The following is a 23,868-nucleotide window of genomic DNA, read 5'->3' on the forward strand; positions in this document are numbered from 1 at the left end:
AGTGATTTCCAGCGTGGAACTGTCATAGGATGCCACCTGTGCAACAAATCCAGTCGTGAAATTTCCTTGCTCCTAAATATTCCAAAGTCAACTGTCGGCTTTATTATAAGAAAAGTGAAGAGATTGGGAACAACAGCAACTCAGCCACCAAGTGGTAGGCCACGTAAACTGACAGAGAGGGGTCAGCGGATGCTGAAGCGCATAGTGCAAAGAGGTCGCCGACTTTCAGTTGCTACAGATCTCCACACTTCATTTGATCTTTCAATTAGCCCACGTACAGTATGCAGAGAGATTCATGGAATGGGATTCCATGGCCGAGCAGCTGCATCTAAGCCATACATCACCAAGTCCAATGCAAAGCGTCGGATGCAGTGGTGTAAAGCACGTCGCCACTGGAGACGCGTTCTCTGGAGTGATAAATCACGCTTTTCCATCTGGCAATCTGATGGATGAGTCTGAGTGTGGAGGTTGCCAGGAGAACGGTACATTTCGGACTGCATTGTGCCAAGTGTGAATTTTTTTGATGGAGGAATTACAATCTTGTGGGAACAGTTTGGAGCGGGCCCCTTCCTCTTCCAACATGACCTTTGCACCAGTGCACAAAGCAAGATCCATAAAGACATGGATGACAGAGTCTGGTGTGGATGAACTTGACTGGCCTGCACAGAGTCCTGACCTGAACCGCGACAGAACACCTTTGGGATGAATTAGAACAGAGACTGAGAGCCAGGCCTTCTCGACATCTCAACATCAGTGTGTGACCTCACCAATGCGCTTTTGGAAGAATGGTCGAAAATTCCTATAAACACACTCCGCAACCTTGTGGACAGCCTTCCCAGAAGAGTTGAAGCTGTAATAGCTGCAAAAGGTGGACTGACATCATATTGAACCCTATAGGTTAGGAATGGGATGGCACTTCAAGTTCAGATCTGAGTCAAGTCAGGTGGCCAAATACTTTTGGCAATATAGTGTACATCACTCTTTTACAATTTGTCTATGATAGGTGTCTATGATAGGCATTTTAACCAATATTATACCAAATAGGTACTTAAAAACCCGTGTCGGTGCTCAAATCGGTACGTAATGGGTAACTGCACTTTTTTTTTTTAGAAATTTGCCTATCGTTCACAATCATTATGAAAGACATGACGACGGATTTATTTTTTTTAATGCATTCTAAACATTAAATAAATGTAAATAAAAGTCTGCTTACAGCGGAGCCAATAGAAGCGCCACTATTCCGCCCATAAGATCCAATAAATAACCGTTCAAAAAGCACCAAAAATTCTCAATTTACATTTCATGACTTGAATATAAACCAAGTGATGGGGATATTGTTATTATAAGCGCTAACGCAGACAAACTATAGCGGTGACGTCACGTGATCACTTACGTGTGTGCCTATGTTTACATCATCAAGTGGTCTGCTGTTTCCTCGCTTCTCTGCTCCCTGTAAATGTGTTGTAGATCATAAATCATGCCTCTAACCTGAAAAGTAGGTAGCTGAGGATATAATCCAACAAGTTGGGACACTTTGACAGCCATTTAGGACATGGAACTGGCGAGAACGACACAAAAAGCGCTTGCCCCCCCAACCTCTACCATGTTTCTACACAAGGATTATGAGACATTTTTCATCTAAATGGGAATATATGAACATCCTAGCAGTCGGCCTCCTAATGACAGCAGACCTTGTACAGTAAGTGATGTTATATTATGTTTGTTGGCTCTCAAAATCAGCAGTGATCAGAAGTCAGTGATTAAGACGAAAAAAGCAAACATGACATATGCTTAAAATGATCAAAATCCGTAAGTATTAAATGTTATTATAAAAGTGCCTACATTACTTATATACTTACATCATGTATGTCAAACCCCAATGGAGGTGTTTGGATGTTTTTTTAGGGCTTTATTGGCAGAATTGAACGGCTCCCATAGGCTCCGTTGTAAGCGGATTTTTGATCAAATATATTTAATATTTAGAATGCAATTATAATGATTGTGAACGATAGGCAAAATTCCCCCCAATATATGATGTGATATTATCGATATTATCAGCCGATAAATGCTTTCAAATGTAATATCGGAAATTATCGGTATCGGTTTCAAAAAGTCAAATGTATGACTTTTTAAAACGCCGCTGTACGGAGAGGTACACGGACGTAGGGAGAGGTACAGAGCGCCAATAAATCTCAAAGGCACTGCCTTTGCGTGCCGGCCCAATCACATAATATCTACGGCTTTTCACAGACACAAGTGAATGCAAGGCATACTTGGTTAAAAGCCATACAGGTCACACAAAGGGTGGCCGTATGAACAACTTTAACACTGTTACAAATATGCGCCACACTGTGAACCCACACCAAACAAGAATGATGAACACATTTCGGGAGAACATCCGCACCGTAACACAACATAAACACAACAGAACAAATACCCAGAACCCCTTGAAGAATTCATGAGAGTCATGCGATTCCTTTTGGTTTATAAATTTCAATATATAAATAATAAATGTCAGTGTTTATCTGACGCCGACAACACAAACACATCGGCTTTAGCGTTAGCTTGTTAGCATTAGCATTCTGTTCACTCGGGTTGAGGCTAATAACTACACAAATGGAGTGTCACAGACTACTTTTAGAACATGTAATAAAGTAAATAGTTGATATTTTTATGTTATTTACCTTCGTTCCACTTGTGTGCTGCCTCCTTTTTTTCACACTTATCCAGCAAAGTCAGAGTAGTAAGCAGCTGAGGTACCCGCTTCGAGTCCAGCTTCGTACTCCTCTGTAAATAAGTTTCAAAAAGTCAGTCCACTTCTAATAGCTTCCCGTATCGAAATAAGGTTTGTAAAAATAATAAACTGCACATAGTTTAAAGACTACGGTTGAGTAAAAACACTACAAGACATTTCCACTGATCAGGGTTCTTCAGCACAAAGATGACCCACAAAAGTTCCTGCATGTCCAAAGCTCCTTTTGTTCTTCTTTCTCTCTTGTCTAGTTTGTTGTAATAGAAATTCACAGAAAATAAGAAATAAACAAGTCGCCATGTATATTCCAATGGCCGTCATGTGCTTGAAAGAGAAGTTTTAGGAACTCTCCTCAACTGTGTTAAACCAATCAGCGTTCGACAGCACAGCGTAGACCCCGACTTAAACAAGTTGAAAAACGTATTCGGGTGTTACCATTTAGTGGTCAATTGTACGGAATATGTACTGTACTGTGCAATCTACTAATAAAAGTTTCAATCAATCAATCATTCAAAGCCTGCCCCCGAAAAGGTTTCTGGTGGCTTGGAAAAGTCCCACCTAGCTAGGAGGAACTCCGAAAGTTACCTAAAAAACTAAATCGACCCGGCTAGTTTTTGGTGGAAACACAGGAGGAACTTTATTTTAAAAAGTTCCTGCGGTGAATGAAACAGTAACATTTATTAGCTGCTAACTAGCTAACACATTTTTTCCCATGTCTTGGGGGTAACTCTCCTAGTCTCTGATGTATGTGAATGGCAAGAAGAAAAGCTCTGATTGTCCTTTAGCAAGCACTTTGTGGTTGGCATGTATACATTTATGGAACCCAAAAAAAGCCACCTGTATTTTTGTCGTCGTCTTACATTGGGCATTAATATACCATATTTAAGTTAACAACTATCTATCGTATTTTATATTTTATTTACTCCTTTCTTGGAGGGTACATTACAGCAGCAATTAGAAAAAAGTCAATAGTAAAAGGAAGTTGTAAGTAAATTATCCTCTTCACACATTGAAAAGTATGCAGCTGGAGTATGAATGAAGACATGCTAACCTGTAGATGCCAAGCGGGAGTCGGATTGTGTTATGTTACAGCTTTACAGTATTCCAAAATGGCATACATTCATTTTTGTACTCAAAATTCTACAGACAATACCCCATAATGACAGTGTGAAAAGTTTTTTTTTAATTTTACAAATGTATTGTAGCGTCCCGGAAGAGTTAGTGTTGCAAAGGATTCTGGGTATCTGTTCTGTTGTGTTTATGTTGTGTTGCGGTGTGGATGTTCTCCCAAAATGTGTTTGTCTACTTGTTTGGTGTGTGTTCACAGTGTGGTGCATGTTTGTGACTGTGTTAATGTTGTTTTTATACGGCCACCCTGACTGTGACATGTGTGGCTGTTGACTAAGTATGCTGTGCTTTCACTTGTGTGTGTGTGTTTAAAAATTGGCTTGATCATTAAAAGTTGAACCGATCGTTCATTGGGTCAGCATTTCTTGACATCTTCAAGCAAAGACATTTGTCAAACCCGTTCAACGCTACATTGGTGTCAGAAGTGGGATGGCTTTCTCAAAGAAGCTTGAGGATCTCATCAAGTGCTGGGAGAATGCACTTCCGGATGAAGACCGACTACCTCGTCACCAGGAAGAGGAAAGGAACAAGCGCCGCCCTGGTGGATTGGAGGCTCAACTACCTCACCACCAAGTAAATGAGAGGAACCTGCGCCGCCCTAGTGGACGGGAGGCCCATCCACTTGGAGGAAGAATGGAAGTTCAATATGATGGGACAAGATTGGAAGCTCAACCAGATGGAAGAAGTGCGCCTCGTGTTGGAAGGAGTGCCTGGCGAAGAAGTGCCTCTCCTGCGGTGATGGTGGACACAAATTCCCTGCGAGATGACTACAGGCCAAGCATCGCCACTCCAAAGCTTCCTCACTATAGTGGAGAAGGCTCTATTGAATCCTTCCTCCTCCAGGTCCAGCTAGCAGCACGTTTGAATGGCTGGTCTGATGTGGCAACCGCAGGGCATGTGGCGCTGTCCCTGGAAGGCCCAGCCTTACAGTGTTTGGTCGATTTACAAGAGGAGGAATTGGCTGATTGGGGGGCCATGCGCGAGGCTCTTCAACGACGTTACGGGCGACCAATCCATGCAGACGAAGCACAAGAGCAGCTGTATAAGCGGCGACGCCTTTTGGGAGAAAGTCTCGGAGCTTATGCTGCGGACCTTCGCCATCTGGTGCGAAGGGGTCACCCAGCGTTCCCAGAAGTATTACAGGAAGAGCTCACCGTACAAGCCTTTGTCCGTGGTCTACAGCCTGAACGACTTCGGGAACATCTCAGACTGTTTGCTAAACACTCTCTCTCTGCCGCATTGACTGAAGCCGAACGTGTGGAGCACGTCCTGTTTCCAGATGGCCGCCGTGATGTTCCGCGAGTCCGCCAGGCTGGATGGGACGAGACCGAACGAGAGGGAACCGACCAAGTGACTGCAAGGCCCCGGCCACGCTTCTCCCAGAGAAGGCAGACCGAAGTGAACTGTTACCGCTGCGGTGTCCCTGGCCACATTGCAAGACACTGTCCAGCCCCTGCCCCCATTGACGTTGCCGCTGAGGTGTCGTCAAACTAGAGAGGGGTGTCAGTGTCGGGGAACTGACACCCGGGATGGTTTCCATTGTACCCGAATGTGACGCACAGCGCTTGGGCCGCCTGGGCAGGGCCCGGGGGCTATACCTGGAATGCGAGCTTGATGGAACAGTCTGCAGAGCCCTGGTTGACACGGGGTCCACTATCTCCATCATCCGGCCGGGTGTCCTTCCCCACTTGCAGCGCAGCTTGCCATCAGGCTGGACAATCACCAACGCCCGAATTACAACCGTCACCGGTAGCAAGGCTGCCATGCTGGGCCAAGGGACAGTGTGCATTAAGGTGGCGGACCAAGAGAGACGACACCCATTCTGGCTGGCTGACATTCAAGACCCCTGCATTGTTGGGCTTGACCTGTTGGAGATGTGGGGAGCTGTGGTCGATGTGCCTAGGGCCACGCTTCATCTTGGTGAGAAAACAGTTGCCCTCCAGGGTACTGATGAGCCAGGCGCCTGCAGAGTGACAGCCCCCACAGAGCCATCCCCGGCTACGGCCTTCATGGTGGACCAGGAGAAGTCTCAACCTAACCCTTCTACTAATAGACTGCCTACTATAGAGACCCAGCAGGCTATTGCAGAACTGTTAGAGCGAAGCAGTCAAGGCCTGGATACCACCCAGCAGGAGCGACTGAAAAGCTTACTGAATGCCTTCCAAGACATTTTTGCAGCGAAAGATGAAGACTGCATGCACACCAGTCTCGTACTCCACGACATTGACACAGGAGACGCACGACCAATCCGGCTACACCCACGCCGTCTGCCCCTTGCCAAACGAGTGGCTGCCCAGGAGAAAATCGAGGAGATGCGCCAGGCGGGCGTCATCGAGCCCTCCAGCAGTCCATGGGCAGCACCCGCAGTTCTGGTCAAAAAGAAGGACGGCTCGTGGCGGTTCTGCGTCGACTACAGACGGCTCAACGATGTAACCCGCAAGGACTCCTACCCGTTGCCGCGCATAGATGATGCGCTGGACTACATCACTGGCTCCTCCTGGTTCAGCTCCCTGGATCTCCGAAGTGGCTATTGGCAGGTGGAGTTGGCCGCCGAAGCTCGACCAAAGACAGCGTTCACAATAGGTCAAGGACTCTGGCAGTTCAAGGTGATGCCGTTCGGGCTTTGCAACGCACCTGCCACGTTTGAACGGTTGATGGAGAGAGTGCTGGCATCCATCCCCCGTGATCGCTGTGTGGTGTACCTGGATGACCTCCTGGTGCATGCTGCAGGATTTAAAGGGGCTCTACAGAACCTCCAGCATGTGTTCCAGGCCATTCGTCAGGCTGGGCTGCGATTGAACCCCAAAAAGTGCCATTTGCTTCGGCGTGAAGTTTCCTTCCTGGGGCATGTCGTCAGTGGGCAAGGTGTTGCTACTGATCCAGCCAAAGTTGCCACTGTCCGTGACTGGCCAGCGCCAAGAGATGTTAAAGAGTTGCGGAGTTTCCTGGGACTGGCATCCTATTACCGGAGATTTATCAAGGACTTTGCAACGATTGCTGGCCCCTTGCACCAGCTCACACACAAGGGACAGTTATATGAATGGACTGACAGCTGCAATGAGGCTTTTGCACAGCTGCGAGAGGCCTTGGTCCGAGCCCCAGTGTTGGCCTACCCAGACCCCAGCCGACCTTTCGTGGTCGATACAGATGCCAGTGATGTCGGTGTGGGGGTTGTGCTGTCACAGGAAGGGAATCACGGCGAGCAGGTCGTGGCCTTTTACAGTCGGGGGCTGAGCAAGCCAGAGCGGAACTACTGCGTCACCCGTCGGGAATTGTTGGCCATTGTCCTGGGCCTTCGTCATTTCCGACCCTACCTTTATGGTCAACGGTTTGTGTTGCGGACAGATCACGCCTCCCTCACCTGGTTGCTGAACTTCAAGGAACCCGAGGGGCAGCTGGCCAGGTGGGTCGAGATCTTGCAGGAATATGACTTCACGATTTCTCATCGACCAGGCCGCCTGCACGGCAACGCTGATGCACTGTCCAGACGGCCCTGTGAGGAGGCGTGTCGTTTCTGCCAGCGGGCGGAAGAGCGGTGCATGCCAGACCCATCAGTAGCTGCAGTCAGGCAACATGACATCACAGTCGACCTGGACAGCTTCACCCCCCAACAATTGATCGACCATCAAAGACAAGACCCAGTGCTTGAGAGAGCTCGCAGCTGGGTGGGGGCACAGCAGCGGCCGGAATGGACCACAGTGGTGCACTTGGATACTGAGACCAAAGCACTGTACTCCCAGTGGGACAGCCTCCTGTTGTCTCGCGACCTGCTGTATCGTCGCTGGGAAGCTCCGACAGGACAACATGCTGCCCTCCAACTCGTGGTGCCCCGTGTGCTGCGGCCTCAGGTCCTCGAAGTGATGCATGGCTTCCCAGGGACTGGCCATTTTGGAGTGACCAAGACCTTGCTCCGACTGAGGCAGCGTTTTTACTGGCCGGGCTGTCGCCGTGACGTGGAGATGCACGTCCACCGCTGTGATGCATGCACAGCAAAGAAAGGCCCCACACGCCGCTCCCATGCCCCCCTACAGCAGTTCCAGGTGGGGGCCCCCATGGAACGAGTGGGTGTGGACATTCTAGGCCCATTTCCGGTCACTGATAGTGGAAACCGTTACATCTTGGTGGCCATGGATTACTTCACGAAGTGGCCAGAAGCGTATGCGGTACCCGACCAGAGCGCTGCAACAACGGCAGAGAGATTGGTTTCGGAGATGTTCTGCCGATTCGGAGCTCCAGAGGAGTTGCACAGCGACCAGGGACGGAACTTCGAGTCCCAGGTATTCCAGGAGGTGTGCCGTCGCCTGGGTGTGAAAAAGACTCGCACCACGCCGCTGCATCCTCAGAGCGACGGGTTGGTGGAGCGTTTTAATAGAACCTTGGCCACACAACTTGCCATTCTCACCGACAAGCGGCAGAGAGACTGGGATTTACACCTCCCACTCATTCTTTGGGCCTACAGGACAGCGGTGCAGGAGTCAACACGCTGCACCCCTGCATCATTGATGTTTGGTCACGAACTACGCACGCCTGTTGATTTGGTTTTTGGCCCAGCCCCAGAACCAGAAGTGAGAGGAGCGCCGGGCCTGGACTACTACTACAACCTTGTGGAGCGGCTGCGGGAGGCCCACGATTTTGCCCGCACCAGCCTGACGGAGGCTGGGGCCCAACAGAAGCGGGCATATGACCTCCGCAGTCGAGGCCAGGACTTTGAACCAGGCGCGCATGTCTGGGTCTACAACCCGGTGAGAAAGAAAGGACTCTCCCCAAAGCTCACTAGCCACTGGGTGGGACCCTGCAAGGTCCTGCAGAAGTTGTCCGACGTGGTCTATCGGATACGACTGGCACCTCGGAACCGGCTGGTGGTGCTGCACCGAGACCGCTTGGCCCCATACCAGCCATTGGACCAGAGCCGGGGGCACTTGGAGTCAACCACTCTGCCAGAGAGGGAGATACCCCCAGGGAGCAATGAGGATGCTGAGGTAATACCCCCTTCCGACCTACCTGCAGACAGTGGTAGCAGCCAGCCGCCATCAGAGGGGCGTCGACGACGCCGGTTGCCTCAGCACTTGCGGGACTTTGTGATGAACGCATGGGCTGTTGGGGACAACGAACCCAGCTAGGTGGGGGCTGTGTAGCGTCCCGGAAGAGTTAGTGTTGCAAAGGATTCTGGGTATCTGTTCTGTTGTGTTTATGTTGTGTTGCGGTGTGGATGTTCTCCCAAAATGTGTTTGTCTACTTGTTTGGTGTGTGTTCACAGTGTGGTGCATGTTTGTGACTGTGTTAATGTTGTTTTTATACGGCCACCCTGACTGTGACATGTGTGGCTGTTGACTAAGTATGCTGTGCTTTCACTTGTGTGTGTGTGTTTAAAAATTGGCTTGATCATTAAAAGTTGAACCGATCGTTCATTGGGTCAGCATTTCTTGACATCTTCAAGCAAAGACATTTGTCAAACCCGTTCAACGCTACAGTATTAACATTTTTCAAATCACGTGAGTATTCATAACCTTTGCTCAATACTTTGTTGATGCACTTTTGGCGGCAATGACTGTCTCAAGTCTTTTTAATACAATACCACACGCTTGGCACACCTATCTTTGGGCAGTTTTGCCCTTTCTTCTTTGCTCGTTTCTCTTTGCAGATCCTCTCAAGCTCCATCAGGTTGGATGGGAAGCATTGGTTTTCATCCGGGATGTCTCTGTATATTGCTGCATTCATCTTTCCCTCTTGGCGACTTGTCCAGGATGTAGCCCGCCTACCGCCCGAATGCAGCTGAGATAGGCTCCAGCACTCCCCGCAACCCCGAAAGGGAAAAGCGGTAGAAATCGGATAGATGACAAGTCTTCCAGTTCCTACCACTGAAAAACAACCCCACAGCATGATTCTGCCACCACCATGTTTCACTGTACGGATGGTATTGGCCTGGTGATGAGCAGTGCCTGGTTTCCTCCAAACATGATGCCAGGCATTCACGCCAAAGAGTTCTATATTTGTCTCATCAGACCAGAGAATTTTATTTTTCATGATCTGAGAGTCTTGCATTTTGGCAAACTTTTTAGTAAAAAATTGCTTCTGTCTGGCCACTCTACCATACATGCCTGATTGGTGGTTTGCTACAGAGATGTTTGTCCTTTTGGAAGGTTATCCCCTCTCAACAGAAGAATGCTGTAGTTCTGACAGAGTGACCACCGGGTTCTTGGTCAACTCCCTGACTTTACTAAGATGAATGCAGCAATGTATAGAGACATCCTGGATGAAAACCAATGTTTCCCATCCAATCTGATGGAGCTTGAGAGGTTCTGCAAAGAACAATGAGCGAAACTGCCCAAAGATAGGTGTGCCAAGCTTGTGGCTTCGTATTCAAAAAGACCTGAGGCTGTAATCGCTGCCAAAGATGCATCAACAAAGTAATGAACCAAGGCTGGGAGTACATATGATATTTTTGGTTTTAATAAATATGCGAAAGTGAAAAAAAAATGTTTTTCTCATTGTCATTATGGAGTAATGTGTGTAGAATTCTGAGTAAAAAAAAATATTTATTCTATTTTGGAATAAGACTGAAACATAAAATTTGGAAAAAGTGAAGCACTTTCCGAATGCATTAAAAGCCATCTGCTGAGTACTACCTGTAGTTGTCCCATGTTTGAAGTTTAGGGTTTTATCTGATTGGTTCAAAATATGTGAGGTTTTACCATAACAGTGGTTCACCTTTTATCACATTTGTGTAACTGTTACACATGTCATTTCAAAGTTTCTCTGCAAGTAAATCAAGGTTATACGACGGCGACAGTTTGAACCCGTATCAGATTACTTCCATTTCCATTCTTTTCATGAGTGAAATAGATTCTAAATTGACTATAGTGTCTCAGAATGGATTGCATTTAACCTCCGAGGTCTCACTGTAGCCGTTCAGAACTCTATTAAGTTCCGACAGTTTATCTATAGTTGGTAAAACAAGGTCTGAATGCAAACGTCTTTCCATCAATTCAAGCGCACAGAAGCTGGTTAACAGTGAGTGCGTGTGCGAGGAATGTTAAAAGCTTGGGACCAGACACATTATTGAATGGCATCTGAGAGGTCAGGCAGGAAGCAAATGGTGTACACACACACACACACACACACACACACACTAAAAACAAACATCCACAGGGATTTACGGAAGAGCTGTTATCAAACCTACACATAAAAGTATTGCCATCTTTCTACTTCTTCAATCGAGCTGTTGCGTCAGCGTTTGAAAATGTGACATTAGGATTTGTCAGTTTCGTACAATGAAGTTAATGAAAGAATTAGAGCAGACACAATGCAGTATCTCTCCCTTGGGATGATTCAAGAGATGTCTATGCACGCCGAGGCCACATTCAGCCGCCGCTGGATTAGCTTCCAGCCGGTGAAAAAGCTGAAGAATTGAAATGCAAATAAGACGAGGATTACTGAGAGAGCATTCAACAGCTCCTCGGCTAACTGCCTGCAATACAGTGTCTGAGCCTGATGATTATCCTCTATTTACCTACTTTTGTTGATAGCCAGCTAATTAAGCATGTCAAGAAAATGTCTAGTGAGCAAAGGAAAGAAGAGACTTCACAAACAAAGGTTGGGACTCAGGCACTATCTCCACTAGAGTAGTAGTTCTCAAACTTTTTTCACCAAGTACCATCTCAGAAAGCACTTGGCTCTCCAAGTACCACCATAATGAACACCATTAAAATACAGTAGTGTAGTAGACCTAAATATTCATTAAAAACAAGGTCGATGTACTCCAAATACGAGTCCATGGTTCTCACCCCGGAAAGGGTGTAGTGCCATCTCCGAGTTGGGGAGGAGATCTTGCCCTATGTGGAGAAGTTCAAGTACCTCGGAGTCTTGTTCACTAGTGAGGTAAGAGTGGATCGTGAGATCGACAGGCGGATCGGTGCGGCGTCTTCAGTAATGCGGACTATGTATCAATCCGTTGTGGTGAAGAAGGAGCTGAGCCGGAAGGCAAAGCTCTCAATTTACCGGTCGATCTACGTTTCCATCCTCACCTATGGTCATGAGCTTTGGTTTATGACCGAAAAGACAAGATCACGGGTACAAGCGGCCGAAACGAGTTTCCTTTGCCGGGTGGCGGGGCTCTCCCTTAGAGATAGGGTGAGAAGCTCTGTCATCCGCTGCTCCTCCACATCGAGAGGAGCCAGATGAGGTGGTTCGGGCATCTGGTCAGGATGCCACCCAAACGCCTCCCTAGGGAGGTGTTTAGGGCACGTCCGACCGGCAGGAGGCCACTGGGAAGAACCAGGATACGTTGGAAAGATTATGTCTCCCGGCTGTCCTGGGAACGCCTCGGGATCCCCCGGGAGGAGCTGGACGAAGTGGCTGGGGAGAGGGAAGTCTGGGCTTCTCTACTTAGGCTGCTTCCCCCGCAACCCGACCTCGGATAAGCAGAAGAAAATGGATGGATGGATGGATTTATTAGTTTTGATGACTAACATTACACACAGTTCAAACAGTAACACTGTGGTTGAATATTTAAGTGATTATCTGGTGTACCACTAGATGTAGTACCATCTTGAGAATCCCTGTATTAGATAGAGCAAGGTGTTAGAGGGGCAGGGTGGGTCATGTCTCGGATTACATAAAAGTTTTCTTTTGTTTGTTTTTTTGTTTTGTTTTTTCAAAAAAAGGTGCTAAATGTTAATCAAAGTCGTCTGGTCTTCAAAAGGAAGCCCCTTGCTCACCTAGGGGTGGGAAATAAAAAAAGAGGCAGCGTTTGGGACATGAAAGGTCCAATTTTCATCCATCCATCCATTTTCTACCACTTGTCCCTTTCGGGGTCGCAGGGGGTGCTGCAGCCTTTCTCAGCTGCATTCGGGCAGAAGGCGGGGTACACAGACTTAAACAAGTTGAAAAAAGTATTCGGGTGTTACCATTTAGTGGTCAATTGTACGGAATATGTACTAGACTGTGCAATCTACTAATAAAAGTTTCAATCAAACAATCAAAAAACCCTGTACAAGTCACCACCTCATCACAGGGCCAACACAGATAGACAGACAACATTCACACTCACATTCACACGAGGGCCAATTTAGTGTTGCCAATCAACCTAGCCACAGGTGCATGTTTTTCGAGGTGGGCGGAAGACGGAGTACCCGGAGGGAACCCACGCAGTCACGGGGAGAACATGCAAACTCCACACAGAAAGATCCCGAGCCCGGGATTGAACTCAAGACCTTTGTATTGTTAGGCACATGCACTGTGCCACCGTGCTACCAGGTCCAATTTTTCTAATTGCTAATATAAGAAGGTATAAGAAATGTTTATGTTAAAACTTTAGGATTTACTTAATCCCTGACCAGGCAAAAACATTGGAGAAACCTGCACTATTGCGACATAAAATGCTCATTAATGTGGTTATAGGGCCCAGCAGCGTAAAATTGCATCACACTTTAGGCTGCTTTCAACATTTGGCCCCTCACATGTAGATACATAAAGGCACAATGTGTATGTCATTAAAATTTGTGATTAAAACAATCTTGTATACGATCTCATTGGATTGTGCAAGTGCATTGTGATGTAGTGGCTGTTCATCACGGTCTTTGTCAGAGAGCACCCTCTAGTGGAAATTAATCATGCAGCTCATTTAATAGCCTTTCAATAAACCAATGGATGGACGATCTACTAACTATTACACATTCTTCATCCCGTGTATTTTTTAGACAAGTTTGGTTTCAATAAAATACTGTATTTCTCTACTCCTTTGTGCACGTTTAACTGTGCAAGTGTAAATATACGATCTGTCAATGTAAATTTGTTATGAAGGGTGAGAAAAATGTAAGCATTACAATAACCTATCCCCTATAGTACTTGTTTAGCATCAAGTAATGATTTCAAACAGGAGTTCTTAACTATTCGCAACCTGGAACCCACATGTGTTCACTCTCCCATTTTTATTGCAATCCAACCAAGCAATTTCTTTGTACTGAAATTGTTTCTAGCATAACTCCAGTGCTTTTCAGAGCTTATCATTAGACCAATTAGGTGAAACATGTTGAAATGTGACTTAAAAAATGAATACACAATTTAATATTAAAATTGCACTACATCCATCCATTTTCTACTGCTTGTCCCTTTAGGGGTTGGTGGAGAATATCCCAGCAGCATTCGGGCGACAAGTCGCCACTTCATCGCTACATAAGACAACAAAATTAGTTAATTTGCGTATTGAGTATATACCAATGAGGAAAACACCTATCAAGTAATTGTTTATTTCAAAATAAAACACAAAAAGTGAGACGTTGGCTTTATATTTTATTCTTCATATTGTAATGTTTGGCTAGCTGTCTGCCACACACCCAAAAGTGGGTTGCACATCCATCCATCCATCCATCCATCCATTTTCTACCGCTTATTCCCTTCAGGGTCGCGGGGGGCGCTGGAGCCTATCTCAGCTACAATCGGGCGGAAGGCGGGGTACACCCTAGACAAGGTGGCATTGCACATCCATCATTTGAGAATCCCTGATGTCGACTTTGAAAACTATAAATTATAAAAAGTTGTTAGCAACTGCTTTGAATGACACAGCATTTAATGGTGCTAATTTCATTGGCTTCCATTTTGAGCTGATTATGGACATTTCATTTAAATCATAAACCAAACCACCTTTTCTACTAATAATAAAATTGACTGAATTAATGATTTATTAGTTCACACCAGACAAATCAAACTGCACCATGGAGAGAACATGCTAGTTGTTTTCAAACAGACCAACTGACTATTAATATATTTGACTCGCAATAATGGCTGGCAGTGGATACCTTAATTTGAAAAGATGATGAACAAGGTGGTACTTTTTTTAGCATCATATGTTATATTTTTTATTTAGATGCATAAGCAACAAAAACGTCAATAGAATACATTTTTGCTGTGCTTAGCACATTCTTATCAACAAAACTCTGCCAAACAAGGTAGCAAAGTATTTTAATTTTAAATCCCTGATCAACTATCCAGGCTGTTGAAGACCTTACAGTGAAGGTAGGCCATCTTCTCAGTCCTACTTTTCCTTAACAAAGGACCCCACTCGTGGTGGCAAAGCTCTACAACTCTATATCCTGCCATCTTCAGCTGCCTCATCTTCATGGCGTGAAGGCCCAACAGCTGATGTGATTTGTAGCAGTAGTTGTTCCTGCTGGGCACCTGGATGGCAAGTTTAACGACAGAGTCCTGAAGGGAGGATTTTTGGATGTTTGGTTTGGTGAGCATCTCTGTGTTGGCGGCTCTCAGGTTCAACCCAGTATTGAACAATGTTTCACTTTCATCGGGCTCCTTTATGGAAGGAGTTGTAACTTCAGAAAGGGGGATTGTTGGAATTGGGGCTTTTCTAGAATTTGCAAGCTGCGCTATAAGTTCATTTGTCACGCTTACTCCTCTATTTATTCTCTCCCAACTATGGTTTGAAGCACTTTTGGAGGAGCAGTTCTGGGGAGATATTGTGGCTGTTTGGCATTCTGTGCTGACAGGTATGGGCTGACCAGATGGATCGAGGTGCACTTCAAAGTCAATTGACCGCATGTGGGGGAGAATCATTCGCTTACAGACAAACTCCTTTCCTCCTAGCAACTCCTGCAATGTGGTCTCGGCCCACTTCACCTCCGGTTTCTGGCATATTTCAGGTTGAATAACATTCCACATCATTTCTGTCACCTCTTGCCTCAGTTCACGGCTCAGTCGAGGACCGGTCCAGTGTGGCAGCTCCAGGGCCACGACTCCATCTAAGGTGAACAAGTCTTTTTTGAGCTCCAGCTTTGTTGACTTTAGTGCTAAGTTGACAAAGTCAGGGTTCAAGGCTAACGCGATTAGATCCTCTGGAAACTGCGAGACATAGGCCAAGCCGAGAAGACCAGTGAGCAGATGCTCTGGGTATCGTTGGAATTCAGCCTTCCTTTTCCTGAGGGCCTCTGTCAGACTCGGGTACAAGTTTGGGCTTTGTACTGGGAGAAACCCTAAGGTGCCAAAAGCCCACAGCAGCTTGCACGAGTCTTTACTCCGGCAATGTGGCACCAATGATGGAATTTCCTCAGCGATTGCAGCAAGCATGTGATCGTTACGGTAACGCAATGCCGAAAAAGCCAGTGCCATGTGCATCAGCCCAGAGACACCCATCCGCCCAGCCCGGCGTGGCACCTCATGCGTCATGGCCTCCATCAACGCCTCGTGAAAAAAGTAGCTGAAACGCAGGTATTTGAGCATGTTGACAATAGCAAAGTTACTCATGTCCTCAACGTGAGAGTGCGCTTTATCAAAAAGACGAATCACAGCGGTCTCAGAGAGAGACGTTCGGGATTTGAAGAGGCCCAAGCATAACGTGCCAACCTCCTCTGGCTGTAAATGGTGTAATTGGCGCATGAGTAGCTGCTCTATGGGCTGGACCAGGACTTTTGGGCAGTACCTCCCTTCTCCCATGATGTAAAGCAGCTGGACCAATTTAGAAACATCAACTTGTCCTAGATACAAATGGACTATGCCATAAAGGTGCTTTAAAAATTTGGGCACTTTCTTATCGAGGCAGCGCCACAAGTCTGCAGCGAGCAGCAACTGGTCAAACCTCATCTCATCTGCTCGGCGAATGAGCTCGTCCTCAAGCAGCTGGAGGACAGTGTGGCCACAAGGCATTTCCAACCACACAAACGAGCGCAGCACGTCGAGGAGCTCAGTGAGAGAAAAGAGATGAAGATTCTCCTCCATGTAGCGAAGCAGCATGACAAAGCTTTGCTCGCTTTTCACTAATAACACATTGTCTGTGTGAATGTGGCTGAGATCCACAATAAAACGAGACACGTCCGATGGTTTCATGCTGCCTTTGATGACCGACACTTTCTGGAGGATATGCACAACATGTTCCCAATTGATAGGAGGAGGCCGCTGGGTGAGGTCAAGGGTGATGGTTGAATACTCTGGTCGACATTTGATGAAGGCGCGTCTATCAACTTTAACATCAGGTGACACAGGTGTTGTGTGATGCGAAGGCTGCGTCTTTTTCAGTTTAGAGCCTTTGTTGAACGCCAAGCTGAGCAGCGTGTTTTTTGAGCTCGAGGGATGCCGGGAGGACGTCACTCTGTAGCGATTGCTCTGTTGACAGACGGAAGGTGCGAGAGTGACCAGACACTGTTCTTTGTCATCATTAACGCTTTGACAGGAGGAGAGAGCAGATTTGCCCACAGGATAATGATAAGAGGATGGCTTGTAATGGAGTTTGTAGCCTCCATGAAAAGAAGCATCCAGTAACTGTGAGTCCTCAGCCATCCTGTCCTGCTCATCCAACATCTCATTGTCAAGTTTGTCAATAGCACAATGAGCAAAACCCTTTCTCAAACCTGGTAGGTAGCGCAGTCTTGCCCTTAAGCTACACAGGACACAGGCAGCCATTTATGGGTCTGTGAAAAACACAAATGCAACATTAATTAAAGATATGAGAGGAGTTATCATACAGCTGGGCATAGAGCAGTGGTTCTTAACCTGGGTTCGATCGAACCCTAGGGGTTCGGTGAGTCGGCCACAGGGGTTCGGCGGAGGTCAAAACACACCCGACTCATCGTGTAAATAAAAACTTCTCCCTAACGGCGTATTACGGATACGGCAACAGCTGACTGGTTTGCAGGTGTGTAATTTGTTGTGAGTTTATGCACTGTGTTGGTTTTGTTATTTGAACAAGGTGATGTTCATGCACGGTTCATTTTATGCACCAGTAAAAAAACATGGTAACACTTAAGTATAGGGAACATATTCACCATTAATTAGTTGCTTATTAACATGCAAATTAGTAACATATTGGCTCTTAACTAGTCATTATTAAGAACTTATTAAAGGCTTATTCGGCATGGCCTTAATATAACCCTGACCCTAACCCTAACCAAATAACTCTAAATTAAGTCTTTTTACTTAGAACATGTTCCCCTAGTGTCCAAATAACTCTAAATTAAGTCTTTGTTACTTAGAATATGTTACCCATACTAAAGTGTTACCAAAAACATATAACTTTGTCTTGAATTTGAAAAAAAAAACATTTTATTTTTCACTAAAGAAGGATTCGGTGAATGCGCATATGAAGTTGGGGTTCGGTACCTCCAACAAGGTTAAGAACCACTGGCATAAAGTTAACAGTTAGGTGCTAAATGCTACGTCATAACATATACATTCAGTCCTTAAACGTGCCCTACATTAGCAGTTTAACTATGTAAATTCTAATTAAAATACATTTAAAGCAAAAAGTTGTTTTACTATCATGTTACATGCAAACATGCTATCCACTACCATAGATGGTAGTGAAAGAACTCCTTTATGAAATATAAATGTGATAAAACAAGACAGCTGCCATTTATATCATTTGTACATGTTTCTAACGTAACTGCTTAAAACGTACACAACGTCATTAAAGGGACATCAAACTCACCTCTGTCTCACCGACAAGAAGAAGTAACATGTGCAGCGGCCATGAAGTTACACAAGCTAAGGTTAACCCACCAAGCCGTCAAATGAACCACACCGGAAAAGACGAAGTAGATCTACCTCCAAAATACAATATTGCTAATCGTTAGCGGGGCAGTCTGAACCTGAATTAACCAACACTAGTGAGATAGTTTTATTTTGAAAATATTAAATATGAATATTTCTAAATATTTTGTTTTTGTTGCTCGTTTAAGATGTTACTTACATGCACATGCTCAAAATTGTTATACTGTATATTTTGAAAATTTCCCAGCAAGTTAGAAACACTTCCGGTAAGAGCGGCCATAACTGATACAGCTATGGCAACCGAGTAGTTCCAAACATAACACAAAAAACAAAACAGGAAACAAATTGCGGTAATCAGTTCTCCTAGTCGTCATTTTCGTTCAGACCAAAGGGATCCATATCACAGAAAAAGAAACCCTACAACAATAAAACCCAAATAAAAGAAATACAAGCAGAAATAAAATAAATAAAAAACTTGAATAAAAAAATTAAAGGCCTACTGAAATGATTTTTTTTATTTAAACGGGAATAGCAGATCCATTCTATGTGTCATACTTGATCATTTCGCGATATTGCCATATTTTTGCTGAAAGGATTTAGTAGAGAAAATCGACGATAAAGTTCGCAACTTTTGCTCGCTGATAAAAAAAAAAGCCTTGCCTGTACCGGAAGTAGCATGACGTCACAAGCGGTAGTGCTGCTCACAATTCCCGTTGTTTACAATGGAGTGAGAGAGATTCGGACCGAGAAAGTGATGATTACACCATTAATTTGAGCGAGGATGAAAGATTCATAGATGAGGAACGTTACAGTGAATGACTTGAAAGGCAGTGATGGACGTATCTTTTTTCGCTCTGACCGTAACTTAGGTACAAGCTGGCTCATTGGATTCCACACTCTCTCCTTTTTCTATTGTGGATCACAGATTTGTATTTTAAACCATTTTAGATACTATATCCTCTTGAAAATGAGAGTCGAGAACGCGAAATGGACATTCACAGTGACTGAACATGTAAAAACACGATTAATAATTCAGCTTTGCGAAGCTAAAAAAATAGAAGCTAACCTAGCTACATAGCCAACTTGATAGCAGCAGTCTCAAATGCAGATAGAAACTAAATTTAAAAAAAAACCTGACTGGATGGATAGACAGAAGACCAATAATACTATTAAACCATGAACATGTAAATACACGATTAGTAATATTCCGCTTGGCGAAGTTAAAAAAACAGAAGCTAACCTAGCTGCGTAGCCAACGCGATAGCATCAGTCTCAAATGCAGATAGAAACTAAATAAAAAAAACCCTGACTGGATGGATAGACAGAAGATCAATAATACTATTAAACCATGAACATGTAAATACACGATTAATAATATTCCGCTTGGAGAAGCTAAAAAAACAGAAGCTAACCTAGCTGCGTAGCTAACGCGATAGCGCCAGTCTCAAATGCAGATAGAAACTACATTTTAAAAAAACCTGACTGGATGGATAGACAGAAGACCAATAATACTATTAAACCATGAACATGTAAATACACGATTAATAATATTCCGCTTGGCGAAGCTAAAAAAACAGAAGCTAACCTAGCTGCGTAGCCAACGCGATAGCATCAGTCTCAAATGCAGATAGAAACTAAATAAAAAAAACCCTGACTGGATGGATAGACAGAAGACCAATAATACTATTAAACCATGAACATGTAAATACACAATTAATAATATTCCGCTTGGCGAAGCTAAAAAAACAGAAGCTAACCTAGCTGCGTAGCTAACTTAGATGTGGCGGCGGGCGTTGTACGCTTTTGACGACACCCCGGCCGCCATCAGAGTCGGCAAGAAACATATATTTCCCCAAAGTTATGTACGTCACATGCACATATCGACACGCACGTACGGGCAATCGATCAAATGTTTGGAAGCCAAAGCTGTACTCACCGTAGTGCGTCTGTTATCCTGCTCAAAACACAACACAACCTCCTGGTGTTGGTGTTGCTGTAGTCCGCTGCTCCACCGGCTCCAACTTTCTTATTTGCAGTCTCCATTGTCCATTAAACAAATTGCTCAATCGCTTTATTAACAAGCGGTAACTGGTTGTAGTTCAAAAAGTAACGCACACACATACACGAGCTGCTGTTAGCCAAAAGTCACGATCACACACACTCAAGTTCTCCGCCAACTCACTCGCGCATGCACGTTCCCCAAACCCTTAAAGACAGTACACTAATGCAAATATCACGGATATTAACAGTATTGTACTTAGCCGCTAAGACACCGATCGATCCCACCTACAACGTTCTTCTTTGCAGTCTCCATTGTTCATTAAACAAATTGCAAAAGATTCAAAATACTGTGGAATTTTGTCAAAGAAAACAAGAGGCTTTTCTATCGGGTCCGGTGGGGTACAACCACTTCCGTTGCTTTTGTGACGTCACGCGCATAAATCATATCCAAAGGAGTTTTTCAACCGGAAGTGTGGCGGGAATTTTAAAATTGCACTTTATAAGTTAACCCGGCTGTATTGGCATGTGTTGCAATGTTAAGATTTCATCATTGATATACAAACTATCAGACTGCGTGGTTGGTAGTAGTGGCTTTCAGTAGGCCTTTAAATAATATCCAAATATCCTAATGTCACTCGATTAGATTGACATAGCGCAATACTTGATTGTAATTTGTTATTATTGTATTAGGTTTTCAGGTCACATAATAATAAAAAAATATATACTTGTAAATACATAGTGGTATATAGTACACCACCTGTGTCAAACTCAAGGCCCAGCCTGGAAATAACGTGCTTGAATAAAGAACTTAATTTTTCTTACTAAAAGTATTTGTTCTTTCAATTTTGACATAACATTTGCACGCACTACATACAATTGTATGGCCAATAAACTTTATGGCGACTTGTCCAGGGTGTACCCCGCCTTCCGCCCGATTGTAGCTGAGATAGGCTCCAGCGCCCCCCGCGATCCCAAAAGGGATAAGCGGTAGAAAATGGATGGATGGATGGATTATCTGATCATACAAAAAAACATTATATCAACATATATTTCAAACATTTTTTGTTCAAATCAAATTAATATCTGCTTGTTACCCTGACTTGTGATTTCAAAGAAAGTTATCCATCAATTTGTACATCAAAGAAAAATAATAAGTAAATGCAAAGGCAATTGTGTGCCAATATCATGAGGCGATTATTCATTAAATGTGATATATGTTACATGTGGCCCCCTAAGGGCAGCCATCACATAGGGTAAATTCAAACTTTGACATTAAACTATATTAGCAGCTGCCAAAGGAAAAACATAACACTCGTATATTCAAAGAAAAATTGTATGTATGTATTTAAGAATAATTGATTATCCATCCATCCATCCATTTTCCATATGTAATTTAAATAAACTAACACGCAATCGTAAACACTGTAGTCTGTACATAGTTTATTTTGGTGTGCAAAATGTGTGTTCTAGTCCGTGTTGAATTACTATTTTTAATTTCCTATGCTATTTACACTTTTTGTTACTTTTTTTATTTATTTTTATTAAGTCACATTTACTTTTAGTCCCGTTTATTGTCCGGTATGTAAATGTGCACACTGCAACCGTGGAATTTCCTCAATGTGGGTTTAATAATACTAGATCCTAACAATTTATTCAAGAAATACTACTTTTTGTCTCTCCTTTTATTTCGGACAAAACAAATGCATCAATAGCAAATCCCCCCAAAATATCAATATTTATAAAAAATATATATATATTTTTTAAAATAAATAAAGTAGTAATTTTAAAAGAAAAGTAAAAAAAGAAACAAATTGTGTTTCCAAAAGGAGCAGGAAGAACCAAAGCTTGTAATGTCCAGCTCCAACACTCATACTGATCAACAATACAATACATCTCCTGATACATAACAATATTTAATATATCATTACAAGGTACATCCATCCATCCATTTTCTACTGCTTGTCCCTTTCGGGGCTACATATCAGATATAATTAGATCCATATATACTATCAATGATAAACCCATTCATCATTTCATCAAATGTAATTTGTATAAACACATTACATATACCTTAAATATAGTTTTCCTCCTCTTTGTTGTACCTGTCATGTTTTGTTTTTAATTGAATGTTGATATTCTCGTCCAATTTATTCCATTATTAAACTATAATATTAAACGTCAACAATAGAAAGAGCATCTGTTATGATCAAGTATACAAGAATTATTTACATTAGTGTTTCCAATGTGTTTGCTTATGTTTAAAAGATAGTTAAATTGTTAAAAAATAGTGTTTCCAATGTGTTTGCGTATGTTTAAATGATAGTTAAAGTGTTAAAAATAAGTCCTATATCCATCCATCCATTTTTTACCCCTTTTCCCTTTCAGGGTCACGTGGGGGCTGGAGTCAATCGCAGTTGCGCTCGGGCTAATATTTTTTTTTTTTTTTTACTTTCAACACTTAAATATATATAGATCAACTTCAGATATATCCGTTGCCATCATTTTTTTTAATTTTCTTTATGTTTTATGCCCTTTTTTTCAAAGAATGTGTGAAATGTTTTCCCCAAAATATTTTTCAAAATGGGACATTTGATGTGAATTAATCCGAGCTTTAAATATGTCAATTAGTCAAAACATTGCTTTTAATTTCATTATTATTTTTTGAACAATGACAGTTTAAAAAAAAAAAAGACAAAAGGTCTCTGGGATCCAAAAGTCATATAGCTATATATATTATTTTTACTTTCAATGCTTAAATCACTAGATCAGGGATGTTCAAACTTTTTATTGAGGGCCGCACACTGAAAAAATCTAAGCATGCGAGGGCCATTTCGATATTTTAATTTTTAAAACCAATACAATACATAGTGTTTTCCCTTTCGGACTCCCCTCTAGTTGAAATCTACTCAGACCCATAAACATGTTAAAAATAAGTCCTGTAATATCTTTTTTAAGGCTTAAATCTATAGATCAACTACAGGTCCGTCTTTTCAGGCCTATGTTTAATGTTTTAGGCCCTTTTTGGCAAAAACCCTGTTTTTTTATGGCAAAAACACAACATACAGTATGCCAGTTTCCTTCAATATGTTACAATTGATGTAAACTAACTGTAGCCTAAATAGGTCAATAAATCCTAACTACATTGACTTTGGTTCAATCTCATTTTTTGACCAATGACAGTTTCTTTTAAAAAGAAAATCCCATTCAAATCATTGTTTTTTACTTTCAACGCTTAAATCATTAGATCAATTTCAGTTTTGTCTGTTGATTATATGTTTTATTTTCATCCCGAGAAAGACTGATGAAGTTATTTATATTTTTGTATTAGGTTTTCAGGCCACATAATAATCAAAATAAATATACTTGTAAATACATAGTGGTATATACTACACCACCTGTGTCAAAGTCAAGGCCCGCCACAAAAGTAACTAAAAGTTTTTGTTCTTTCAATTTTGTCATAAAATTATTATATTATCTCATCATACAAAAAAACATTA

At 43.4% G+C, this 23,868-nt stretch overlaps 1 protein-coding gene across 2 annotated transcripts; it reads right to left on the minus strand.

Moving 5' to 3' along the window:
• Positions 1 to 14,417: 14,417 nt before the first annotated feature.
• On the minus strand, positions 14,418 to 18,671 carry LOC133664493 (FAST kinase domain-containing protein 5, mitochondrial). 2 transcript variants are annotated; one of them, XM_062069160.1, is made up of 2 exons: positions 18,570 to 18,671; positions 14,418 to 17,292 (listed from the first exon to the last, which is right to left on the minus strand). In XM_062069160.1, exon 2 carries the CDS (start codon positions 17,282 to 17,284, stop codon positions 14,858 to 14,860), a length of 2,427 nt encoding a protein of 808 aa, XP_061925144.1. In that variant the 5' UTR covers positions 17,285 to 17,292; positions 18,570 to 18,671; the 3' UTR covers positions 14,418 to 14,857. The 2 variants fall into 2 exon arrangements, with proteins under 2 accessions (XP_061925144.1, XP_061925143.1); XM_062069159.1 differs by lacking the exon at positions 18,570 to 18,671 and adding an exon at positions 18,309 to 18,442 and having other exon boundaries at positions 14,419 to 17,292.
• Between the last annotated feature and the right edge of the window lie 5,197 nt (positions 18,672 to 23,868).

This window comes from Entelurus aequoreus, linkage group LG14 (assembly GCF_033978785.1).
Source record: "Entelurus aequoreus isolate RoL-2023_Sb linkage group LG14, RoL_Eaeq_v1.1, whole genome shotgun sequence".
Taxonomy (NCBI): Eukaryota; Metazoa; Chordata; class Actinopteri; order Syngnathiformes; family Syngnathidae; genus Entelurus; species Entelurus aequoreus.